Raw genomic sequence first — 17,254 nt, forward strand, 5'->3', positions numbered from 1 at the left:
AACTATCTTTCTTAAAGGAACAATCGTTTGAAAATGGTTTGAAATTGTCCACTTTGATGTATGGGCACTAGAGATGCGCGAAGCTGGAGCATGCTCGAGTCCATCCGAACCCGAACTTTCGGCATTTGATTAGCGGTGGCTGCTGAAGTTGGATAAGCCCTAAGGCTATGTGGAAAACATGGATGTAGTCATTGGCTGTACCCATGTTTTCCAGACAACCTTAGAGCTTTATCCAAGTTCAGCAGCCCCCGCTAATCAAATAACGAATGTTCGGGTTCGGATCGACTCAAACCCGGTTAGCTCACCTCTAATGGGCACCTTTATGTTCATTGAATAAGTGATGCCCAATGTATAACCGGAATGCAATGTGAACAAAGCCTTAAAATTTGTCCAATAAATACAACTAAAAGCAAAATTAACTGAACTGTTTCTCCCTTTGTTCCCTGTATATTTATTTTATCATATCTAGAATATGGTTGTGTATGTGATTTGTATTACAGGAGATCACACACACATAATAATATATATATTTATTTTACTACATTCTTCTATTTCTACCCCCACTGAGTTTATTCTGTAGCAAAGTTAGTGGCCACCATCCCCAGCCAGGTCCCTGCCCAGTCACAGTGCAGCCCCCCAGCAGGTGAGGCCATAGCCGGTGGGCTCAGGCTCTGTGGGCTTTGTTACATTCCTGTGCAGACACTCAGCAGCCGCTCCATGAGGAAGGGCAGGGACTGAGCCGCTCCAACCGGTCCGACAGGTAAGGAGCTTGTTGACACCGTTATATTTGCAGTACGCATGCGCGCTGCGGCAGTTCCTGGTGCGGTTCTCTATTGCTCCTTTTCTCGGAAGTTTTTGGAGTGCGGGTACAGGTAGCGGAGTAGACCGGAGCTGTGCCGGGCAGGTAGCGGAGAACACCGGAGCTGTGCCGTGCAGGTAGCGGAGAACACCGGAGCTGTGCCGTGCAGGTAGCGGAGAACACCGGAGCTGTGCCATACTCCCCGCACCGGACACATCCCGCACGGCTCAGAACTTCTGGCGGGACCTTCCAGGTGGAGGTGAGACGATCCCTCCCTGTGAGATCTCTGGAATCCATCCGATCACCATGCCCAGAGCCTTCCTGGTGAAGAGGAGGACGCCGCCGCCTGTGGTCCGCAGCTGGGACGAGCTGCCCGACGAGGAGAGAGCGGACACCTACATCCCAGGTGAGCAGGGGGAGGGGGAGTACACGGGGCGCACGGTCCGCCATACACGCATCATATACACCGGCTTATCTCATATATATATATATATATCCCAAATACACCTCAAATCTATACAGCCTTCTTATATACTTATGTATACCTCTAATCCACACAGCCTCATACATACACTTCTAATATATAATATCTCTGTAACCTAAGTCTTTTTGCTATATCTCCAGTGTAGCCAACCTTTATACCTGTACATACCCTTATATATACACATTTCATATACCTGTACATATATATATATATATATATATATATATATATATATATATATATATATATATATTACACTTTATACATATATATATATACACTTTATACATATATATATATACACTTTATACATATATATATACACTTTATACATATATATATATACACTTTATACATATATATATATATACACTTTATACATATATATATATATACACTTTATACATATATATATATATATATATATATATATATATATATATATACACACACACACTTCTTATACCTGTACATACATTTCTAATCTATACAACTTTCTCACACACACACACTTAAATAAATGCATCTAATCTGAATCTGTACAGTCTCCATATACCCTTCTATATTCCATAAAACCTCAAACATACACTTCTTTTATATCTCTAATCTGTAGAACCTGTATATATAGACACTTCTCTAATCCATACACCCTTCATACATACAGGTCTCTGGTGCCTCCCTGCAGTCTGTCCAACCTTCATATATAGGTTTAGGCATACCTCTCTAATCTATATAGCTTCCTTGTATACTGTATATACCTCTCATACATCTCTCTGTAATCCTCTCTAATCACATGTACAGACTTCATACACTTCCCTCTAGTCCATATAGCCTGCATGTACATGTATATATACTCTCATATATCCTCCATACACTCACCTCTGGTCCATATAGCCTGCATGTACATGTATACCCTCCTATATATCCTTCATACACTCACCTCTGGTCCATATAGCCTGCATGTACATGTATACCCTCCTATATATCCTTCATACACTCACCTCTAGTCCATATAGCCTGCATGTACATGTATATATACTCTCATATATCCTCCATACACTCACCTCTGGTCCATATAGCCTGCATGTACATGTATACCCTCCTATATATCCTTCATACACTCACCTCTGGTCCATATAGCCTGCATGTATATATACTCTCATATATCCTCCATACACTCACCTCCTGGTCCATATAGCCTGCATGTACATGTATATATACTCTCATATATCCTTCATACACTCTCCTGTCAGTCATTGCTGCTATATCTATCATCTTCTATGGTGCAGCACCCCCCTCGGTTATCCGTTATAGTGGACTGTGCCGGTGTGTAGCAGTGTCTATAGAGAGTCCTTGCTCCATTGCTAAGTTTCCAGGACCTGTGCTGTTTGCACAAGTGGTGCAGGTGCCCTGCTGCTGGGTGATCTTGTGTTTGTCTTTAGAACAATGGGAGCCCTTCAGTGCAGGGCTGCGGGGCATGACATGTCTGGGAGTGAGGGGGGACCCTGTCTGAGATTGGGGGGGCTCACAGACTGAGCCTCTTATCTGCTCCATGTTTGTCTTCCTTCTCTCCCAATCTAACGGAAAGTCCACGCCATCAGTGCAGCAGCAGCTCCTATGTGTTTGCTTTATGCCATTGACTTGTTAATGAGAGACTTACATAGTGACTACACCCTGAGTTCAAACAGCGCAGCCCTCACCTGCCTCCTCCTCCTCCTCCTCCCCCACAGCCTCCTATTCTAGTGATTGTTGCTCTGGGGGAAAGGGATCAGCTTTACATATTTGCCTTTCATTTCACTTTAGAAAAAAAAGCCACCCTTTGCCTAACTGTACCCTGCAGGTGATGCTCTCCTCTTCTGCAGCTTATCTGCTTACTCACCTCCACCCTGGTGTTTTGTCTCTAGACAGTATTGACTGCATCTTCAAGTATGTGACTGAAGACAGCCTAAGTAATAGCAGCAGCAATGGGGACCCTGTAGGAGACAGCCCTGAGAGGGGCAGCAGTGACTCCAGCCTCTGCAATGGGAGCCTGACTACTACCCCCAGCAGTGCTGCTGACCAGTGTGAGGATGACTTATCACCTGAAGCCAAAGGAAGCAGTGAAGAGAATGCTGAGGAACAAGCTCTGAATCTTAAGAAATCCTCCACCAGATCCAAAATTAAGGTATTTGATACTATGTGAGGGCAGAATGCCAAAATCCTCACCTTTTACTTTGTTTACAGGAACCAGAAACTTTGTATCTAATTGTATCAATGTGTTGTAGAGTTATTAGATGTGTTTTATGTAAATATTTACATGAAGTAGCACTTGTGGGGGCGGGGATTATTGAATCCTATTGTAATACACTGTAGTTGGTGTCTGTCTTGTCTGAATTGGCTGGTAACAGCAGCAATTAATCCTAGTCCACTACGCAGCAGCAATACATCCTAGTCCACTACGCAGCAGCAATACATCCTAGTCCACTACGCAGCAGCAATACATCCTAGTCCACTACGCAGCAAGTGTTTATAGGATATACCTTAGGTTTTGTGCTGTATTGATTTATATTTCTGAAGCTTATAAAAAAAAAAAAAAGCAGATCATAGATTTACGATAACTATGCACTATCTTTGTATTCTTTGTGAAGCTTTAATTGAGAAACAAGTTTACAAACCGTATTTAGTCCTGCACTGAAGGGTTGTTTCTGTTGGGTGCTGCCATATTGATGGATTGCACCCAGCTTTATGGAGTTCTTTTTTTCCTTGTATGACAGGTGTAGCCTGTTGTACACATACTCACTCCATTTTCATTTTTGCATACCTAGATAAGAGATATTACAAAAGCCTCACTCGTTCTTTTAAGTACAAATTTTATACTTCTAAGAAGGTTAAAATTATACATTTTAAATGGATTCTAGAACCGGATTCTGCTGTACCCCATACACAGTTGCGCAGATTACTATTGTTTTCTATGCAGCAGTAAAAATGTTATAAAAAGGAAACCTATGAAATGTAAACCCAAAACGCAGTATGAACCTAACCTAATTTTTGGTGTTAACTAGTGATGAGCGAACATCCCGATGTTTGGTTTGGATCCCGAACATAAACATAAAAAAAATTATTGTGATTGGTTTGTGTTCACTGAACAAATAACAAACGTACAGTAGATGCGTAGGTTTCGGTCTACGCACATGCGTACAGATTATCGGGTGCAAAGCGTAAATTGCGCAGTTGGGTATGTTTTGGTTTAGAGTTATGCACATGCTTATAGATTATCAGGTGCTAAACGTAAATTACGCCGTTGCCTATGTTTCGGTCTAGTTACGCACATGCGTACAGATAATCAGGTGTAAAGCATAAATTGCACAGTTGCGTAGATCGCGAGATAAACATTCGCATGATCAAAAATGATCGTTATAACCATTCCGATCCTTAAAAAAATTGTGGTCGGCGACCACGAACAATTAGCGTTGTGTTCATACGAACATGTTTACTCATCACCACTGTTAACTAGACTAGACAGACTAAGGCTTTTTTCACACATCCTTTATTGTGTCTGCAAATAGGGATCCATTTATTTCTGTGGCCGCTATAAAAAAAAAAAAAAAAAAAAAAAAATTCGGCAAGCCATTGTGAAGCCTGGATCTGGATCACCTATTCTCAATGAATCGATCAGTGCAAATGCAAAGGGTTACGGATGAACGTCCATAGTGCTGTCCGTTGCTCGACCGATTTTGTGAATGGTACCATAGGCTAGGTTCCCATTGCTTTTTCTTTTTGCTGTTTTCCACCTATAGAAGTTAATACGTTATAGCATAACATGTTGTGTTTCTGACAAAAATACCATGTAGGTATTGCATTTCCTATTTCTCCATTGACTCCCAGATAACATCTGATCACAGCGTTTTTCAGCCACTTTTTGGGGGGAATTGGAAGTGTGAATCTAGTCTCATAGTTTTTCCCTGTGTCAGTCACCACTTTCGCTTTGGCTATACTACAATCAGGTTATTGGTATTAGTACTTATGGATAAAGCTTTTATGGCAATGATAAGACTAATAGAAGTATAGGGGGAGGTTTATCAAACATGGTGCCAAGTGAAACTGGCTCAGTTGCCCCTAGCAACCAATCAGATTCCACCTTTCATTCCTCACAGACTTATTGGAAAATGAAAGGTGGAATCTGATTGGTTGCTTGGGGCAACAGAGCCAGTTTCACTTTACACCATGCTTGATAAATCTCCCTCGTAGTTCTTAAAATAAAACATACAAGTGTACCCATTGTCGCTTTGTGGTAATGCAGGAGAGCTCTGCGATATAGCCGTATTGTACACAGGAGCACTGCTGGTCACATCTGAGTGAGCACATCTCTTCAGGGCAATTGCTTCTGATTGAAGCTTTCCATTGCCCCAGAATCAGAGTCTTTGATCAGTGACAGACCGTGCAGTCAGTCTCTTACTATTTCCTGAAGATCAATAACCCCAGTCACTGACCTGAAGGAGTCTCAGACAGATCTTATAGATACCAATACCAGTCTGAGAACACTATTTACTCATACATTATGTTTTATATTAGAATTGGTTCTCATTTTCTTCATCTCCAAGTTGCTAAAATGTAACCTTCCTATACCCTCTTGCACTACACTACACTACTCTACAGGTGGTCTTTTGATCATAGATAGTCATTGGAGAGATCTGTTGATGTTTAGGCTGCATTTACACATGCACAGGAATGCATGCAGCTGAAACCATGGCCCCATGGATTCACCGATAGCTTTTCAATATTCCTGATCAATCCTGACTAGAGATGAGCGAACCGGGTTCGAGTCCATCCGAACCCGAACGTTCGGCATTTGATTAGCGGGGGCTGCTGAACTTGGATAAAGCTCTAAGGTTGTCTGGAAAACATGGATACAGCCAATGACTAAATCCATGTTTTCCACATAGCCTTAGGGCTTTATCCAACTTCAGCAGCCACCGCTAATCAACTGCCGAACGTTCGGGTTCGGAAGGACTCGAGCATGCTCCAGGTTCGCTCATCTCTAATCCTGACTATTGGTGAATGCATGGGGGCGTGCTTTTGTTCGCTTGCTTTCTTAGGTAAGTGCGAATGTGGCTTAAAGAGAATGTATCACTCAGATTTATTATTACTGCTAAGATCCAGGTACTGGAACATGTTGTTTTATTTCTGAGCGGTTTCTATTTTTATTTAATTCATAGTAAATTATTATTTTGGCAACCATCTTGCCTAAGAGCATTTAGTGACAAGCTATACTGCAACCCTTATGGGCACAATGAACATCTACAAACCCTGTTATTTGTATAGGACACGCTTGTGAGCATGCTCTATGGCAGGTGTAGGGAATCTTGGCTCTCCAGCTGTTGCAGAATTACAACTCCCATCATGCCTGGACAGCCACTGTTTTAGCTTTGGCTGTACAGGCATGATGGGAGTTGTAGTTTTGCAACAGCTAAGGTTCCCTACCCCTGCTCTATGGGCTCATTCCACAGGAGAGGGGGCCGGGTAGTGAGCAACAGCCATTGTGCGCAGCTCTGTTATCTATATATTAGTGTCACCTTTCACTATACTGCCTGTGTTGATAAATAGAGCATACAGAACAGGAAGTCGCATCTTCGTTTTAAGCCCAGTGGGCAAATTGAAAATTGCAATATCTCAGGGTTATTTCATAATATAGACAGTAAAATGCCAAATTTTAGGGGGATAATTACCAAAAATTCTGTAAGGGCTACTCTGGCCAAAAGTTAAAATCTTGGGCGGGCAGGGAGTGATAACATAATAAAGAAGTTATACTTACCTGTCCCCATGCCCCTGCTACGCCACCAGCTCACTGTTACCCTCCGGTCTCCTGTTTCTCATAGCTTCCTGTATCGTTGTGACAGGAGTTACCCACTCAGCCAGTCACTGATTGCAGAGATGTCTGCCTTAGGGTACTATTACACTAAGCGATTTTTAACAATAAATGATCGCAAACGAGATTGTTTATTGTTAACCTGAAATCGCCGGCTTGTAAAAAAAAAAAAAGGGACAAAAAAAAAATTATACAAACCTCTTCCAAGCTCCCTGATGATCTGCTAGCTTTTTCCCGCTCCCTGCAGTATCTGAATTTACAGCCATATATTAGTCACTAATTGGCTGAGCGGGCGTTTCTGAGCTAGGTCATGATGTCACCGGATCAGGAGCTAGAAGACACCAAAGGGTGAGGGTGAGCATTGGCACTGCATAAGGTGGGCACGTATAACTTTTTTATGTTCTCATTAGAGATGAGCAAACCTCGAGCATGCTCGAGTCGATCCGAACCCGAACTTTCTGCATTTGATTAGCGGTGGCTGCTGAAGTTGGATAAAGCCCTAAGGCTATGTGGAAATCATGGATATAGTCATTGGCTGTATCCATGTTTTCCAGACAACCTTAGAGCTTTATCCAACTTCAGCAGCCCCAGCTAATCAAATACCGAACGTTTGGGTTCGGATCGACTTGAACCCGAACCCAGTTCGCTCATCTCTAGTTCCCATCCCTGTCTGCCCTGGATTTCTACATATTGGCCTGAGTACCCCTTTTTAATGTTTAAAGTGTCACTGTCGTGAATTTTTTTTTTGCAGAAATCAATAGTCCAGGCGATTTTAAGAAACTTTGTAATTGGGTTTATTATCCGAAAAATGCATTTTTATCATGAAAAAGCAGTTTGAAGCTCTCCCCCCTGTCTTCATTGTTCTCCTATGGAGAGAGCTAAAGAAAAGACCAAAACAGGACAACAAAGAGTTAATCTACAAATCCCTCACGGGATATCTCCTGTGACAGTCACCACTGACCTGTCTGAGCTCAGATTACAGCTGTCACCCAGCTCCGTGCCTGTAATCCTCTGTTATCTGCTTTCTGCTGCCGGCTAACTCCCTCCTTCCCCCTCCCCTCTCCCTAGAGCAGACAGGGGACGTCTCCTGCAACAAGTCACAATTTTCAGATTTTTCAGAGTGGATGAAAAAGAGGAAGGAGGGGGGGACCTGGGAAAAGGCTTTTTACATGCAGATAATGGCAGATTTGGCTAATAAACCCAATTACAAAGTTTCTTAAAATCGCCTGGACTATTGATTTCTGCAAAAAAAAAAATACGACAGTGACTCTTTAAACTAAAAACATGAATTAAACAAAAGGTAATTTTCTGATGAAACATTCCCTGCCCATACACATCTCTCCTGATCTACCTCTCCAAATGCATGTACACTCAGTTCAACCAACACTTATCCAATGTATATGATCAGCTTTAAACTGGCAAAAGACACCGGACAATTGTTTGGCCACCAGTTATCAGTACTGACTGTATTGTAAATGTTTGCTTGGCCCAGCTGAACATGCATTAAAAAAATAATAATAAAGATAACCACCTGTTAACATCTGTGGCACGGCTTATGGCACGGCTTATGACTGTGGGGTAAGGGGAAGGATCAGACAGGATACAATACAACCTGCCCAATTACTGGGCCATTCCTCACTGATTATTATGGGAGATATATATATTTATTTTCATCCATCAGAATATACTGCAGCACTGCACTCAGCTTGTTTCTGGTCCCATTGGGGCTCACAACTGAAATTCCTAACTAACCTATCAGTATGTTTGTCAGTACCCAATATAGATCTGTGGGGTTCAATTCAAATGTAATCAGTTTTGTATCAGAAAGCTATTTATCAATGTTGAGTGGTGAAGCTGGAGGGAATTTAAAGGGTAAATCCAGCCAAAGATGGTCTGATATATTTCCCCAGTAGTTCACTTAATATATCAACATATCTAAAACCATATAAAGAGTCTCATTAATAGATTTACTTTGACCCACATGTAAAAATACAAAATACATCACTCTAAGCATCACTGTTAAGACATGTCCATTGTTTATAGGTATACTGTATTTGTTCTAACAGTGAGTTGCATTGTGTATTTTCCCAGGTCACCACTGGAACGCTCAGCGAGGAGATTTATAGCTGTGACATCTGTGGTAAAGGGTTCCGTCTGCAGCGCATGCTCAATCGTCACCTCAAGTGTCACAACCAGGTTAAAAGGCACCTGTGCACCTTCTGTGGTAAAGGATTCAATGATACTTTTGATCTGAAGAGACATGTTCGGACTCACACAGGTAGGCACCCTGTGCTCGCTGTTATAACTCTTTGCTGCCCTCTGCAGGTCACATGTGTTTGGCTTTTATGATGTTAAGGTATACCTGTCATGAAGGCCCGCTGTTGGATCAGCAGAGACTGAGTTCACACAGAGTAAAACGGACGGCATCCCGCCAGCCTCAGTGTCATACTGGCAGTCTATGGGAGGCTCGCGCCTCCTCTCTCCGCTCGGAAGAACTGACATGTCAATTTTTCCTCACAGAGAGAGGAGGTGTGCGAGCCTCCCATAGACTGCCTATATGACACAGGCAGGTGGGATTCCGCCACAGAATTCTGCCAGTTTTAGTCCGCGTGATCTGGCCCTTTATGTGGAAATTTGGGTCTTCATGGCTACGACCGTGCCATGAGACTGGAATACACATGACTTCCAATGGATCAGAATGGGGGGTCCAGTGCATTAGTCTCGTGACACGTTTGTAGCCATGGAAACTCTCACATTGACGGAGGAAATCTCTGCTGATCTGGCAGTGGGCCTTCATGTTGGGAACACTTTTATTACTCACACAGGGGTAGGGTTGGATATTTCAAAGAAAGACACTCTCACCAGCCAGTTGAAAAACATTGGGAGACTATGAATTTGGAGTATAGTTATAGTGTTTTTTTTTGTTTTTTGGGGGGGGGGGGGGGGAGAGAGAGAGAGTTAAGTGTTTTTTTTTCTTTTTTGTCCTTAAAAACAACTTTTAAACTTGTAGCCCTGTGTCAAACGGCCGTGGCCTAGATTGTGTATGCATTAGGGCGGCACAACCTTTTTGTCCCTCCTTATCATTAGAAATGCTCCCAAACATTTTCTCCTGTCTGAACATTGCACAGGTGCCTTAATGATCCAGCCCATGGGCCATCCTTACACAGCTGAGGAATAGGAGACAATCTGCCTGGAGCATTCCTAGTGATGAGAAAGGCGGGGAGGAGGGACGGAGAGGGTGTGGTAGCCCAATGCATACACAATATAGGCCACGGCCGTTGGGCTCAGGGCTGCAAGTTTAACCCCTTAGCGACCCATGACGTATCTGATACGTCATGGTGCCGCGGGGGGTGTTCTGAACGGCGCTGATCTCGGCTGACACGTGCAGCCGGGCAGTGCCTCTGTTAGCCGGCGCGGGTCCCGTTGCCGCGCCGGCTAATTAAGCACTTCAATGCAGCTGTCAAACCTGACAGCTGCATTGAAGTGCTTTATACACACTATCCCTGGTGTCTAGTGGGTCGGACCTCCCCCCCGCGATGCGATCGGCGGGGGGGAGATCCGTTCTTCTGGCCAGCCCTGGTCTCAGCGTCGGAATGACGCTGATCCCGGCTCGGCAATAGATTGCTATGGCCTGCAGCAGGCCATAGTAATCTATGACCGATCTAATCGATCTTTGCTGTGTATATACACAGCATTGATCTCTATGAGAGATCAGTGCTATGTATATACAAGTCCCCCAGGGGGGCTTCTAGTTACAGTAAAAAAAAAAGTAAAAAAGTGTTTTTATTAATCCCCTCCCCTAATAAAAGTCCAAATCACCCACCTTTTCCCATTTTATAAATATAAATTAATAAATAAACATATTTAGTATCGCCGCACACGTAATCGCCCGAACTATTAATTAATAACATCACTGATCTCGCACGGTAAACGGCGTCAGCGCAAAAAAATCCCAAAGTGCAAAATTGCGCATTTTTGGTCGCATCAAATCCAGAAAAAATGTAATAAAAAGTGATCAAAAAGTCGTATATGCGCAATCAAGGTACCGATAGAAAGAACGCATCATGGCACCTGACACAGCCCCATAGACCAAAGGATAAAAGCGCTATAAGCCTGGGAATGGAGCGATTTTAAGGAACGTATATTTGTTAACAACGGTTTGAATTTTTTACAGGCCATCCGATACAATATAAGTTATACATGTTATATATCATAGTAATCGTAACGACTTGAGGAACATGCATAACAAGTCAGTTTTACCATGGGACGAACGGCGTAAATGCAAAACTCCCCGAAATCAAAACAAATTAGTTTTTTTTTCAATTTGACAGCGCAAATGATTTTTTTCCGGTTTCGCAGCATATGTTATGGAAAAATAATGCCTGTCATTACAAAGTACAATTGGTTTTGCAAAAAATAAGTGCTTATATACGTCTCTAGGTGAAAAAATGCAAGCGCTGTTGACTTTAAAACTTAAAATGGAATAAGCAAAAGCGCAAAAACGAAAATTGGCTTTGACCTTAAGGGGTTAAAAGGTTTTTATGGCAATAACTGCGTTACCTGCCGAACGGACCCCAGGACAGATCTTGGATTAAAAGCAATTATCTGAAGGTACAAGCAGTTTAGGGGGTCAGATTGTGGGAACAGAGTCGCTTTAATCTTTCCAAAGTTGGATTTGTCTATTACAGTGTTACTATATGAGGAAGGGCAGCTCTTCTTGTGTCAGTGTGCATTACATGCTCTGTCTGGGTAAATTGTCTTGGTTGCATTATCCTCGCTTACAGGATGGTCATTTAGATATAGGAGGGAAAAGAGAAAATCAGCGGTTTTGATGGTGCACTCCCTTTATGTCTTCCTGGGCCTTGTAGTTCTCCACAGGATATGATTCGGATTCTGGATCAAAGATGTTTTATTGGCTTAGCAGCGTGTTTCGAGGAGGCCACCTTCCTCTTCATCAGAATGGTCATTTAGCTATTCTACTTCATACTAAATACATAGATGACCGATATCAAGCATAATTTAAGGGGTTATCCAGTGCTACAAAAACATGGCCACTTTCTTTCAGAGACATAACTCTTGTCTCCTGTTCAGGTGCGGTTTGCAATCAAAGGGGTACTCCAGCGGGTGGGGCAATTTTTTGCTGGGATCGGGGAGGAGGTGGCCGAGGGAAAAGACGTCCACTCACCTCCCCGGTTCCAGCGGCGGGACCCCCATCGCGGCGCTCCGGTGCTCGGCCGCTTCCGGGTGTCTGACGCAGGCCCGAGACGTGACGTCTCGGATCCGCTCAGCCACTCAGTGAAGGAGGCGGGATCCGTTTCAAGTCCGCTCAGATCCCACCTCCTTCACTGAGTGGCTGAGCGGACCTGAAACATCATGTCTCGGGCTCGCGTCAGACACCCGGAAGCGGCTGGGCACTGGAGCGCAGCGATGCGGGACCCGCCGCTGGAACCGGGGAGGTGAGTGGATGTCTTTTCCCTCGTCCATCTCCTCCCCGGTCCCAGCAAAAAATTGCCCCCCCCCCCCCCCCGCTGGAGTACCCCTTTAAGCTCCATTCACTTCAAAGAAACTGAGCAGTAAAGCCCGGCCCAATCTGGAGACGAGTGGTGCGGTCTCTGGAAGAAAGTGGCCATGTTGGCCATCTCAAAACTATTGTATTGAATGAGATCTCCTTTAATTTCCTGCTTCGATTCCATCATTCTTGCAAGTGGATTTATATATCATTCCAGATATAAGGGACAAACACTTTACCTGTGTGGGATCAGTCAGTCATGTGCTAGGTTCATTCTCCACCCTGGAGATAGCGGCATGAGTCATGGGCATTCTTCAGGTTGGAAATAACCAGCACTGATAGCAGATACACGCACATAAATGTCAAATATCTACGTTTTCTTTTTAAAATGGAAAACAGTTTACACCTTAAACTGAGATAAACAGACGCACCTTTTTTACCCCCCTTTTCTTCAGTATGATAAATGTATGCTAGAGTGCAGGAAATGTCCCCTACATGTACATGAGTTTGTGCCAAGGAGTTATCTTATGTTGCATAAAAGCCACTAATAGCAGCTGCTACAGGGCCCATAGGGATAGGCCTGGGGAACACTCTGACTTCATTGGTTATCACTGATATGTTTTGACCTCTTAAAGGGGAACTCCAGCCAAATCTAAAAATATATACAGTATATTGCAATAGTAAATAATACAAAGTTGTGTGGGAATAACCTGTTCCCCATACTGAACTAATGTCATGCAGCAAGGGGATAAAGAAGTTGTCTGTAATCTGTGGAGACTTGGTAGCAAGTGTTTAAATTTTCCTGTAGTGACCCTACAGGGAATATGAAGTATTACAAAGTGCCCATTTAAAACGGGGATGGGGGACATCCGGCCCTCCAGCTGTTGTAAAACTACAATTCTCATCATGCCTGGACAGCTGGAGGGCCAAGCGGTCCCCTCTCTAATTCAAACCAATAAAGTACAGGGACAATGAACATCGACTACTGTCAGAAAGTTTTGTAAATCCTGTTTGTCTTCCAGTACTTATCAGCTGCTGTATGTGCTACAAGAAGTGGTGTATTTCCAGTCTCACACAGTGCTCTGTACTGCCACTTCTGTCTGTCAGGAACTGTCCAGAACAGGAGAGGTTTTCTATGGGGATGGGTGGCAGCAGAGAACACTGTGTCAGACTGGAAAGAATACACCACTTTCTGCATTATATACAGCAGATGTTAAAGCATACCTGCTCCTAATGCAGAATAAACAGTGCGGGAATGGCACCAAGGATGAACCTAAGAGACATACCTTCATCCTCAGCGCTCCGTAAACAAAAGGGAGCGATCTGCAAGTTAGATGATTCTAACCGGCTGATAGTTCCCCTTTAAACTGTATGGGAAGCAACAACTGACCTAATATAGACAGTATATCAATGTAACTATTAACCATTTTTTCTTTTTTACTTAATTACAGGTATCCGGCCATATAAATGTGACGTCTGCAACAAAGCATTTACGCAGCGCTGCTCATTGGAATCTCATCTAAAGAAAATCCACGGGGTGCAGCAAGGGTATGCGTATAAGCAGAGGAGGGACAAGCTCTTTGTGTGTGAAGAATGTGGTTACACTGGACCCTCCCAGGAGGACTTATATTTGCATGTTTACAATACCCACCCCGGCAGCGCCTTCCTTAAGAAGACCACCAAAAAACTGACAGCCCTTCTACAGAACAAAATTGTATCTGTGCTTCAGGGGAGTCCCGAATCGGAGGAAGAAGGGGAGTGAGACGCACATGAACCTTTTTGTACAGATGTTTACAAGTGATATGAACAATTTTTACTGCTAATTTTATTATTTTTACTGGATATTCCTACATTTTAATACAACAAACTGTAGATAAATTAAATCTGTCATGGAGGAAACTACTGAATTAGCTTAAACAATGAAAAAAAAAAAATGCTATTTCATCTTGGTTATTTAACGCCCTGCTTTGGTACTGGGAAAGTGTGTACATATGAGGATATATGATAGATGTAAGACTATGTTGTGTCTCTGTACCAACAATTGTAAAAAATATACATTTACTTTGTATACTAAGATTTTTTTAAATAACATTTATGTTTTTATATATATAATGGGTGCTGGTACCTTTTTAATAAATGTAAGGTTTACAAGTTTTGTTTCCTTTTTTCCTTTCAAGATTTTTCACATGTACTTTTGCCCCCATTTGCAAACTTTATTATAGATCTCTATAGACAACTGGTTCCTATAACTTTAAGGCTATGTTCACACAACGTGAACACCCGGCCGTTCCGTGACCCCGGCCGGTCTCAGCCTGGATCATCCCCTGATCTTTCCGGCCACGGAGCTCTGATGCGCGTGCCCGCATCAGAGCTTCCCATAGCTCACAGTGAAGCAAGCTGCCGGAGCCGCTTGCTTCACTGTGTGAACTGACAGGTCTTTCTGCGGCCAGAATTCACTGAATTCTGGCTGCAGAAAACTGACATGTCAGTTTTTTCCAGCGCCGCATGGGATCCCGGCCGGAGCGCATACGATGTGTGTACGCTCCGGCCGGGATCCCATTGAAAATAAGGCTATGTTCCACCCCTCAAAACTACAGCCGTAGTTCTGCGGCAAGAACTACGGCCGTAGTTTTACGTAGTGTGAACATAGCCTAAAGGGGTACTCTGGAGACTGACACTTTTTTTTTGCTAATCATAAAGTTATATTACTTTGAATGCCTGGCAGCCATAAGGGGCAACACGGCCTCTCTGCTACCACCATCATTTGTTTTGGGAACTGCATGGCTATAATCCCCTGCGGTGCCTGATCCCCCTACTCTGTCCTCAGCCCTATTTATAAAGGAGGAGTACCCTGTGTACTGTATATTCAGCCTCTGCAATGGGAGCGGTGATCCCCATTACCGATTGGTCTGCTTTGAGCACAGTGTGTGGTGATAGTGGTCACTGCACATTGCAGGGGCTGTTGGATACGCAATCGTGTTGGGCAGCCTGTGCTCCCACAGTGTTATATAAATAATATAAATATATATATATATATATATATATATATATATATATATATATATATATATATATATATATATATATAATACAATACATGGGGAACAAATCTCTTTGTTAAAGCAATGTATTCAAAACACATTTTTAACCCCTTCATCAGTGTCGGACTGGGGTCCCTGGGCCCACCAGGGAAATTGATTCTAGGGGCCCACCCTACATACATATACTGTACATAACCGATGCCAAACCTTTCATGTTAGTACAGTGTACTAATTTTTTTTTACATAAATTTGATAGTACATTCAGATTAAGGACTAATCTGACATTGTACACATACTGAGATACACACAGATACACACACACCTTACATACATACATCTAATCAAACAAACACACACAGACACATACTTCAAGGGCACTACCCGGCTCTTAAGGCCCTATTGCACGAAACAATTATCAGCCGTATTTGTCCAATATCAACACGCGCAGGTAGCCACACTATACACGCAGATAGCCACACTACACACAGCCTTACTACACAGACACACACAAACGCAGATAGCCACACTACACACGCAGATAGCCACACTACACACAGCCTTACTACACAGACACACACACACGCAGATAGCCACACTACACACAGCCTTACTACACAGACACACACACACACACGCAGATAGCCACACTACACACACGCAGATAGCCACACTTTACAGATGACAAGGATACACAAATATACAGAAACTCACACTGACTATATGCAGGAAACTCCAGGGCCTCCATTAGTCTCCATCTCCACCTTCTTCTGTGCAGCCTGCAGCCTCTCCCCCTTCTCCCCGGCACCGACAGCACAGAGCAGCAGGAGGGGGGGAGACATCACTGCAGGAGGGATGGAGGGGGCCCTGCTGCTGCTTCCCTGTGCAGCTTTCTGCCTCTTCCTGCTGCCACATGTGAGGGTTTGTTTCCTGTGGGGACAGAGGGAGCCTCTAGTGACGGGCAGGAAGAGAGCCAATCCGGGGGTGGATTAGGACCGGACCATACCACTTCAGTGCAAGGGGGGGGGGGGGGCCATATGAGTTTACACTAGTGGAGAGAAAGAAGGGGTCCTGCTGCCGTTCTTCTATCACTAGAGGACCATGAAAGGCAGCTGAGGGCCCCTTGATCTCCCGATTATAGGGAGAGGCTTAACAGGAGGCCCACCTCCAGCACAGGGCCCTTCAAAGGGGGGCGGGCCCACCGGCCCCCCAGTGGTCCAGTCCGAGCCTGCCCTTTATGACCAAAGTCATTGATGCCCGGATGTCTGGGTCAAATTGAAGCAATATCACTTATTTTTTCACCTACAGGGCTAGTTGGGGTGTCATTTTTTTTTTTTATCCATGATCTCTAGTTTATTGGTATCATATTGGTGTGAGAGAAAGGTGTGTTTTTTTTTTTTGGGCTTATATTTCAATAGATCAGACGATTCCACGTGCTACGATAACTTTTTATTTCTTTTACACACTTTGCATTGCATATATAAGTTCCTTAGGGGACTTATATGCAATACTGCGTAATATTCATCAGTATTATCGGCAATCTGTACATAGTCTGCCTGAGAGCAGGCTCTATGAACAA

General features: G+C 43.5%; 1 protein-coding gene across 1 annotated transcript; it reads left to right on the plus strand.

Moving 5' to 3' along the window:
* The first annotated feature begins 728 nt into the window (after positions 1 to 728).
* OVOL2 (ovo like zinc finger 2) lies at positions 729 to 14,788 on the plus strand. Its single transcript, XM_069955104.1, has 4 exons — positions 729 to 1,205; positions 3,188 to 3,447; positions 9,220 to 9,406; positions 14,089 to 14,788. Exons 1-4 carry the CDS (start codon positions 1,106 to 1,108, stop codon positions 14,397 to 14,399), a joined length of 858 nt encoding a protein of 285 aa, XP_069811205.1. The 5' UTR covers positions 729 to 1,105; the 3' UTR covers positions 14,400 to 14,788.
* The last annotated feature ends 2,466 nt before the right edge of the window (positions 14,789 to 17,254 follow it).

The sequence above is a fragment of the Dendropsophus ebraccatus genome, chromosome 15, assembly GCF_027789765.1.
Source record: "Dendropsophus ebraccatus isolate aDenEbr1 chromosome 15, aDenEbr1.pat, whole genome shotgun sequence".
NCBI lineage: Eukaryota > Metazoa > Chordata > Amphibia > Anura > Hylidae > Dendropsophus > Dendropsophus ebraccatus.

Bases quoted from the DNA above. Each gene is read 5' to 3' on its own strand.
- OVOL2 (XM_069955104.1), top strand. From the start codon at position 1,106: ATGCCCAGAGCCTTCCTGGTGAAGAGGAGGACGCCGCCGCCTGTGGTC. The intron at 1,206-3,187 runs GTGAGCAGGGGG...TTTTGTCTCTAG, and splicing joins AGCGGACACCTACATCCCAG to ACAGTATTGACTGCATCTTC. The intron at 3,448-9,219 runs GTATTTGATACT...GTATTTTCCCAG, and splicing joins CCACCAGATCCAAAATTAAG to GTCACCACTGGAACGCTCAG.